Source organism: Haplochromis burtoni, unplaced genomic scaffold, assembly GCF_018398535.1.
Source record: "Haplochromis burtoni strain Fernald_Lab_line unplaced genomic scaffold, NCSU_Asbu1 Contig_2368, whole genome shotgun sequence".
Classification (NCBI taxonomy): Eukaryota; Metazoa; Chordata; class Actinopteri; order Cichliformes; family Cichlidae; genus Haplochromis; species Haplochromis burtoni.
This window is the reverse complement of record NW_024584729.1, coordinates 1-10,119: the sequence shown is the minus strand read 5'-3', so window position 1 is coordinate 10,119 and position 10,119 is coordinate 1. Positions and strand designations below refer to the sequence as shown.

Here is a 10,119-nt window from a genome sequence, read left to right as displayed (position 1 = left end):
GTCTAACACATTATGTTCTACAAGCAACACTCCAGCAGCATCTTCAGTAACCCACACACAGTGTGTCCAAAACCAACCTCAGCTGGGCTAAAACCCAACAATGACAGACCCTTATCTCACTCAGCTTTAGACTCGACACTATATTTGCGATGTATAGATTTCAAAGTCTTGTGGAATCTCTTTATCACATCCTGACCTTGTGGGTGATACACACTGAACACTCACTGCTTAATAGCCAGCTCTGACATGACTTGTGTAAATTAAAAATAGTAGAGCACTCTCTCCTAAGTTTACCTAATTCCTAAATAGCCAGGCAGATGGTGATGACAGGCAAAACCTGAAGACGGTAATCTTTTAGCACCACCTGAGTGTCCACATCACACTCTATTCCAGATTCAGGGGAATCTTTTCTTTGTATTTCAGTAAAATTCCATCACCGAATATGTATGATGTGGCTGGGTCACATGGATTTTTTTCTGGACAGCAGACAAACAGGTAATCATAGTTGCATTGGAGAGCTTTAATAAGCTGCACTCTATAGCCAAACACAAATGATTGGTATCAGTGGCACTATTTTATTTCCCACACCAACAAATCTGAACCATAGGAAATCTGGTCAGAAAAGGCACTGCACCACATTGTGTCATAGGTATCTCTTAAAATAGTGATGGGAACTTGGTCCACCACAGTGCCAGTCAGTGAGATAATACCTTCAGAAAGTGAAAGACTTGAATACCTTAAAAAAAAAAAAAAAAAAAAGCACTCTCATGAGTCAGGACAGCAGCTTTTGCGAAAGACTCAACCTCAAACCATAACACACTCAAGTTGTTTTTGCTGGCCTTTCTTTAAAAGTCATCACATGCCACTGCTATACACTGTTACAGCCACTTGGTAGTGTATCTCAGTCAGTGGTGATACATTTTCTCATTTTGAGAAAGAAATCAAGCTAAAAAGTATGTAAAGAAATCAGACCCTACTGCTTGATAAATGGTTATTCAGATGTACTGTCTCTTGCCTGCAGATATCATTTTTCAAGCATTTAGATGAGAATGTATAAACCTCTTAATATATTTTTCTTCACTACTTATTTAGTCTCCATTCACAACACACATGCAAAACAAACCTATAAACTGCAACCAAGTTAACTCCTTTCTGCATTTCCCTGTTCTACAAGTGTAGTACTGGTGTATTGTAAACACTGTCATAGCATCAAGGTTCTGATTTCAAACATGCTTGTGGCCTCTGTTGACTGTCAGTCAAAAATAATACAAGTTTATCTAAATTAACTGTTGATCCTAACTGTCTGAAGTGTTGGGTGTGAGTGTTAAATGCCAAATTTGTAACTTGTACAATTTGTAGTCAAATATAAAATGCTTTTCCTCATTTTGCCTACTTAGGGTTATAAGTCTAAAATGAATCTGGAAAGCCTTTTTTTCACGAGAACGGAGAGCTGAAAACGCCAAACATTTTACTCATTTACTTTGAATTATATATAACAATTAACAATATATACGATTAACTAATGAAGAAAATTTTCTTGAAGATCTAACATAGTACCTGCCAGCATGGATATAATTTTTAGTAAAGTTTCCACTCTAGCGTTTATGTAAGTATATAAAAAAAATTATAAAAATATAAGTAGTATGATCGTAAAACAGACTATGGCATATTTACAGTAAACATGCACCCAGAAAAATGTTATCAGCTATTAACAGGTTTAAATTCTACAAATTAAATTTATAACAGTGGTGGACAAAACAAGCTTTTTAGATGTTTAGAAATTTCCTTCATTTTAAGCCCATATATGAATGGATTAAACAAAGGATGATACAAAGCTAGTTGTAATGTCATTATTAAGCGTGCAGTTTTTGGAAAATCTGTTTCCATTCGAGCCATGATTACATCATAGATACCTAAACAGGAAAAAGTAATTAAAACTAACATGTGGGGTAAACAGGTCTCTGCAGCTTTTTTCTTAATTTCTTTACAGCTGCGATAAGTGACTATAAATATTTTTGTATATGTGAAAACTATAAAAAGTATAGGAAATACTACGAGATCTAAATAACTAACAATTCCAAATACAGTAACTAACCTTGATTTTACACACTGAAGAGTGTAAATTGTATTGTTACAAAATATTGATTTTAAATGAAAGGAACACAGTTTACTTTTAGCCATTGCTATTGCTTGGACGGCAATATTAGAAGCAGGTACAAGCCAAGCTATGACCAGGAAAATACTCACAGTGCTTTTTCTCATGATGGTTGGATATTGTAGAGGTTTACATATAGCCACATATCTGTCATAGGCCATGGCTGCCAAGAGAAAAAACTCAGAACAACCTAGAGAATAGATTATGAAAAACTGAAACACACATGCTGAATATGATATGATTTGTTTTTCAGATAAAAAGTCAATCAGGAGTTTTGGGTAAACAGTTGTGCTGTAAATAACAACGTTCAGTAGCAATGCTGCAATAAAAGTGTACATAGGTTTGTGGAGATTTTTGTGGATCAAAATGAGGTATATAATAATAGAGTTACTGCAAGTTATTAGAATATATAATGTGAACATAATAAAAAAATAAACATATCTGTATTTGTTAATTTCCACATGTCCATCAAAAGTTATATAGGTAACATTTAATTCTTCGTCCATTGATGTTTTTTTAAAACTACAAAATGTTTCATTAAACAAATTGCACAAGGTGGATAAATGGAAAATACTGAAAAATGCACCATCACGCAAACAGTGAGCAGTTACAGTGTGTGGAAGGTTTTTATCAGACAAATTAAGCCTCCAAGGAGCTGAACATTGGAGGTTCATCTCACCCTTTTCACTCTCTTTTGCTTAGCACTGCAGGACTTCAACACAAATTCTTTTTAGCTGAGATCTTAAATCTTGCACAGTGGAGAAGAATAAACCAGTTCAACTTGAGAAATGTGGAATTTAGGAGGACAGAGGGCAAAAAAAAGGTGAAAAAAAAAAAAAAAAGAAAAACAAGTACAAGATATTTACAATAAGCAGACCTCAGTGCAAGAAAGTGTCTTTCCAACACTGAAAAGAACAAAGGAAAACTTTAACATTAAAAGGTGTAAAAACAAGTACAAGATATTTAACTTTACTTGAGTACATTGTGAAGAAGAAATGGTACTTTTACTCCGCTACATTTGCAAAATTCGACTCGTTACTTTTTAAAAAAATAATTAGTTTAACACATTAGATAACATGCCGCCAGTGGAGTTTCCGGTAACTTTTTTACCAATGAGATGTGGCCATGCAGTCACATGACCAGTTTGAAACTGTGGCGGGCAGAGCGGCCCAAGCGTTTCAAAGTAGCGGACACACGGAAAACCCATTGTCACGGTTCGCTTGAGGACTCACACGCAGGACTCAGAGGCACAGTCAGTATTTATTACAGTTCCACCAGGTGTATATACAAACAGTGCAGGGGATAGTGCTATATACAAAGCGGTGACAGGGAAAAGGCTCCGGGGAAATCCAGGTAGGGAAAAGACACTTGCTCCTCTTCTGACTCTCTCTCCAAACACTCACACAAAAAGGGAATCCGCTCGGGGAATGCAGGGTCGGGTCCAGGGGATGCGAGTCACACACAACGATCCAGCGATGAGTAGAAGCCACTCCCTGGCTTAAATGCTGGCTGCGCTGATGAGGCCCAGGTGTTTCCTCTTCAGAGGGCCGTGGGCCAAGGACGTGAACCCACCATGAGTTCCGCCCTGGCGAGAGAGAGAACACTACTAGTCAGCGGCCTGCTGATCCCTGGCCGTGACACCCATGAAATAACTCCAAATAACTTTTTGTAAAAGAAATAGACAGAAAATATTGTGAAAATTGGTTTATTTTATATCTCCTAGTTTTAAATGAAGCGATAAAAACATGTATGAAATATCACAAACTGCAGTATTGTATAAATGCTTACATCCTGCTGATGCAATGGAGACATCTTCTAGTGACGGTGTACATCCGTGTGTGTGTGAGGAGGTTCCTAAACTCACTGACACAGAACTGGATGTCCACAACTCCCTCTGTGGAGGCGGGGTCAGGACCCTCCTCACGTTGGGTGAAGAGGGGTGGTGCTGGGGCCGGTCAGATATAAAGTGCTGAGAGTTGATCTTTGGTCCTCTGTGCAGCTCTGTCCACTCTCAGCTGTTCCAGGATTGCTAAAGACACTGCCCTGCAAAGCAATAACACAAGAAAGTTGTCATTTGAACACAAAACAGATTTTCATTGTTGGTAGTTGCAGTATGTTGTTAAACACAATTTAAATCCAACATACACACATGAAAACTATAAATAAACTTAAACCTACAGTGCTGCTGACATCAAACCATGATTTATACCAACTACTGGAAGAATTTAGTCTTCAAGACAGTTTTTAGTCAATGTGAGGTGATAACTTACATAGTTCGAAAACAGCACCACTCTCCAGTTTGTCCTTTGGTCATCCATCCTTCTCATCAGGTCATGGTAAGGCTGTCGTCTGGGTGGGGTGTTGAGTGTCTGAAGTGCTGAATGCTGGGAGATGAAAAGTGTAAAGCAGCTTTATTGAATTTAAAGACAAAAAATAAAAATATGAATTCACAGATCACTGATTTGTTAAATTTACTTTTCTTCTCATGTGTTTTTATCTGACCTCTGATCCCTTAGCCACAGGCTATACCTTATGTGAAAAGAGACTACTGTCAGTTCACTACATCATTTTTAAACCTATTCTACTTATTTGTGTTGACATTAAGTATGGGCTGTCATGGCTAACCGATGGACACACCTGCAGCCGGAGTTCTGGCAAGTAAAAGGTGACAGTTTATTTACAAAACGGGAATCCACACACGCGCTCTCCTCTTCAGCACAATAACCGCCGCTACTCATGCTGCCACACTCAGGGATCACAGGGAAGGGTACATCACCAGCTCCGGGGAAATGTGTACACAGAGAGCACGATTAGATCCAACAGGCAAAATACACAGAGAGTTTACTCAAGCTGTGATTCAATGTTCCAGCGAAGACGGCTTCATGCTGAACACTCATACGGAGCTCCAGCAGATCAGCAACAGATGGAGGCAATCACCGCAGGTGCATGGGTCGAGAGGGAGAGCCCACAATGAGCTGCGCCCAGGCAAGCAGGAGAGATTGATTTTCAAAAACACATTTATTCACTTAATAGTGAATCATACAAAAATTCTGCTCAAACCAACACATTGCTAAATAAAAGTTCAGAGTTATTTAAAGTAAAGAGACTACCTTTATAGTCCCAAAGATTTTGAAAAACATCCAGGCCATCCATTTTGAAATAATATTTATACTCTAACATCACTCTTGCTCTTAACATACTCTTGAAGTACATTTATTCACTTAATAGTGAATCATACAAAAATTCTGCTCAAACCAACACATTGCTAAATAAAAGTTCAGAGTTATTTAAAGTAAAGAGACTACCTTTATAGTCCCAAAGATTTTGAAAAACATCCAGGCCATCCATTTTGAAATAATATTTATACTCTAACATCACTCTTGCTCTTAACATACTCTTGAAGAGCTCTACACAATCAATATTTCGTCCATTATAAATCTTATATTTCTACTCAAGTAAATTACCAACTTTGCTTGACCCAAGAAAAAAATGATACATCGTCCCTTTTTCTTCTTCCTTTTGTCATATGAAAAGCCAAAAATAAAACACTCTTTTGAAAAAAAGAAATTCTACAAAGGATTTCCAAATACCATTAAGTACTGAAAATGAATCCATTAACCTGAAACACTGTACGAAACAATGAAAAATTGTTTCTCTCATTGAACAAAAAGGACATTTATCTGAAACCCCATGATGGACACATGACACTGGTGAAGGCAATTGTAGCTTGCCTTCACCAGTGTATGAATGTGAGAGTGAATGAACAGTGGTATTATAAAGCACTTTGAGGGGTCCTGAAAAGCACTATATAAATGCAATCCATTATTATTATCATCATTATAAGAGCATTAACTGCAATGATACCATGTAAAATTCGCTACTGTAAATCACCTGTGTTTTTTTTGGTTTTTTTTGCCTGTCCCATTTGGTTCTTTAGCCATCAGAATTGTTGTCTGAAGACCAACAAGGATACCCAATGGATTTACTTTGCCAAATGGATCATCGTGGCATTGCTGTATTGGTCCATTTGATCGACCTTTGTTTTTATTATTTATTATATTTTATTTTCAGATGTTACAGACGGGACAGACATGAGTGAGGGATAGGAAAGGGAGAAAGAAAGAGGAAGGAAAAGAAAAACAGAAGGGGAGAGGGACAGTGAGAAAGGGGGGAAGAAAAAAAATCTCCTGGATCACCTGTTGAGAGAAGAAGAATAGAAAACAAGCAAAAAAACAAAGCAACATACTAAACACAACACCATCGCATTAATCTAGCTAAGTGTAAACAGCAGTAAATACTAAATATTCAATGTTGTTGTGCAGCACGCAGGACAGACAGCGAACAATGTGTTTTGAAGTAGCAGCTAAGAAAGGTGTAATCTAAGTCTACGAACAGTGCACACCTGTGTGGATCAGCGTGCTTGTATTCTAATGGTTTCCACATGTAATGGTCTGCAAGAGGATGTAGCGAGCCATAGCCCCGTCCCCCAGGGCATGAAGCAGGCATGGAGGAGATCCAGGCCCCAGACATCCAGAGGCCCCAGAGTGCGAGAGCCCAAGGAGGACCACCGGAGGGGCATCCGTGCTGCCCTCATGGGAAGGGCTGAGGATCCCCAGACGAGGCGTCACCCAGTAGCCACCGAGCAGAAGCTAGAGGGGGCTGCACCGGCGTGCCCGCCGGCTCTGCCGGCAGCCAGCTGTGCCAGAGTGAACCGAGCCGCAGGCCGGAGGCCCGAGGGCCCCCGCCCCGGAGGAGGCCTGACTGAGCAACAGGCGCCAGGCCCCGCCAGGTAGCCACCGGGAGTGAGCTGGTACATACCTGAGCGCCCAGCCCCGGACACCAAGAACCACCAATGCACCGACCCCTGAGGGCATCAGTCACCGGCAGGGAGTGTGGTGAGGGGAGATAGGCCATGGAGGGCCTGGGAGTTCCCAGAGAGGTGGAGTCTAAGACCCGACCTGACATATAGACACAGACAAACAGGCACACACAGACACAAACATGCATTCCCACCCTCATGCACACATATACAAACACTCAGCACTCACCCAACGTAAGGATTGACATAAATGGACATGTACACACAATCACACTCCCCAAACATACTCTATACCCCGGGTCCAGGTACCCTCGCCCCCAGAGGGGGAAACAGAACCCAGACCCAAGAGATGTTACCCTTCCCCCCGGGGTGGAGGCAAGCAGACCGTCCCAGGCTCCGCAGCAGCAGGGAGGCCAATCGGACAGCTAACATCTCCTCCCAGCCCCCCGCCCCCATGGCTAGGAGAGAACGGGGGTGTGTGAAGACCCCATACTCCCTCCTCCCGCTCATGTGTAGTGTTGCTGCGTGTTGTTCTAAATCACCTGTGTTCTTAGTTAATGGTGGCTTGTACAGCATCCCCCATACAGGTGTCACATCAAAACCAACCTTAAAATGTTCTCTCCAAGGCGTATGATTTTTACCTTTTAACTTTATTCCAGGAGCTTTACCATTTTCCATACTCGACAAAGCTTCCTGCAGTTCTTGCAGAGTTGAGGCAGGCTCCAAGACGATACTGTCTTGCTCTGAGACCTCTGGCAAGTTACTGAGAAACTCTTCACTAGCTACGGAATCTTCTCTAAACTCGCTGACATACATCTTTGAAAAATAATCAACAGCCTTTTTGTCATGTTTCGGCTGTGTACAGGCAGGAGAAGGACCCAAACGCAAAACTCACGACAACAAAATTAAACTCAAAAAGCTGCTTTATTGCAAAATGGCATGGGAAAACTAAACTGGGACATGGATAAACTGACACACATGGAAACACAGCCATGAGGGAGACTACAACACTGACAAAGAGAAACATAGGGCTTAAATACACGAGGGAATGAGACACAGAAGGAGAGCACAGCTGGGAGTAATCAGGCTGGACCAGACAAGGGAAGCAAAACTAGAAACACTGACATGAGACACGGACCTTCAAAGTAAAACAGGAAACACACTGACTGAACTCTAGACATGTAAACTTAACAGCAACTGGGGAGACAGAACATAGGAACCTGAAACATGGTACAAAAACGTCACAGTAGACATAACATGGAACACAGGGAAGCCATATTACAAAGCCAAAGAACTAAACCTATGATAACCATAACTGAGACCTAGGGAAACAAGAAACAGTACAACAAAGGACTCAAAACATAAACCATAATATAAAAACACAAGATCTCTTCAAAATAAAATAGGAAACATAATGAGACGCAGACATGACAACCAGAACTTGACAACGTAAGACACAGACATGAAACACATGAAGAGCAGGGGAGACTTAACATGGGTTGGAAACACAAGGGGGAACTAATAAGCAAATGAACATAGGAGACCTAATGAGCTTAAACATACTATAAACATCAAAATGAACTAAAACTCAAAACACTGGGTCATAAGACCCAGGATCGTGACATTTTTTTGTAAATCAGTGGGTTCAGTCAGCTCTTTCCCATCCTCAGATTGAATACAGTGAATACGGCAATTCTGTCCATTGTTTTTTTCCAAACTAAAGAAGAATTCTGAGGGAGCATCCATTTCAGCAAAATTTGAAAACATGAATGGACCAGGGCGGCCTGTGCTCTAAACCCTAGCACATCACCCAAAACAGCGTTTTTACTTTTGAGTGCCTGAAAATGGTCTCGATCTCCTGTGGACTCACTCAAATTTTGAAGATCCACTACATCAGTCTCTAATTTTTTATATAGATTTTACCATCTCACTTATGCGTATTGAACACAGAACTGCTGAATTTCTATTTTACCAATATCCCACCATTGCTGCAAGGAAGCAAGCTGACACTTCATAGTTCTCCATTGATAAATGAGGACCTTTCCACAAATGTTTTTCCATGTGATGATATCCTCTTGCTTTTTAATCTAATGACTGCACTGACTTCTTTTTCATTAAATGCTTTTCTTTGTAATCTGATGTATGTCATGCATGTATTATTTTAAGACAGGTGGGGATTATGTGTCCTCACTCTGTCTTCACCATTAATGACCTATTTACTTGGGTGTGACTTAACCAATTAACCAGTACAAACCTGTTATATGTCAGCTGGTTTATCCATGAAGATGTGATTGGTTAATTGGAATTTTTTTCTGTTTACTGTTTTTAATTTAAGCACACTTCTACTATGTAGCACAGATTAACTAATTTGTCTGGACCTGTGGCTGCAGAATGTGTGAGGTGGTGAGAAGACCCAAACACAGGAGAAAAGGAACTACTTAGCAAAAAGCGAGCTGTTTATTTAGGCTGAACATTAAGGTACTAAAAAAATCCCCCAACCAAACAACCAAACAAACAAACAAATAAACTAAACTGGGAAAATACTAGGGACATGGACCCTGAGAGACACAAAAACTCATGAGAAGAGAATCGGACAAGGGTCGAGAGGCTACTGAGAAAATTTATACACAAGGGGAAGAATAGACGAGTGGAGACAGCTGGGAAACACAGCAGAAACAAATAAGATATAATGAGAGACAAGGAGTATCGAAATAAAACAGCAAGTAGCACGAACATATGAACGTCACACTAGGACAGGGATTAGGGAACACTGCAACATGACAGACTAGAGAGACAAGGACGAAACACAAAAAGAGAGGAACATGGGAACAGGTAAGAGAGACAAAACACAGAGATATGAGTAATACCCAGAGCGAGAGAAATAGAGAGAGACCGCGAGAGAGGGAGAGCGATAGACAGAGAGAGAAAGAGAGAGAGAATGAGGGTCACACAGAGAGGCAAAGTGAGCAAGACAGAGCGAGAGAGTGACACAAGGAGGTACATTAAAATGGAGACAAGACACTGAGGACAAGACAGAATGAGAAAAGCTAAAGTAAACTAAATACCCTAAAATAAACCTGAATCAACAGGGATAAACTGCATAATCAGAAGAATATAAGAACAAGAAAGATTAAAGATTAATTAC

The 10,119-nt window shown here is 40.3% G+C and overlaps 1 protein-coding gene across 1 annotated transcript; it reads right to left on the bottom strand.

Annotated features, from left to right (window-relative positions):
* Positions 1–1,690: 1,690 nt before the first annotated feature.
* On the bottom strand, positions 1,691–2,847 carry LOC121813733 (olfactory receptor 13C2-like). The gene has a single exon (XM_042217631.1). The coding sequence runs from the start codon at positions 2,827–2,829 to the stop codon at positions 1,738–1,740; it is 1,092 nt and encodes a 363-aa protein (XP_042073565.1). The 5' UTR covers positions 2,830–2,847; the 3' UTR covers positions 1,691–1,737.
* Positions 2,848–10,119: the final 7,272 nt, after the last annotated feature.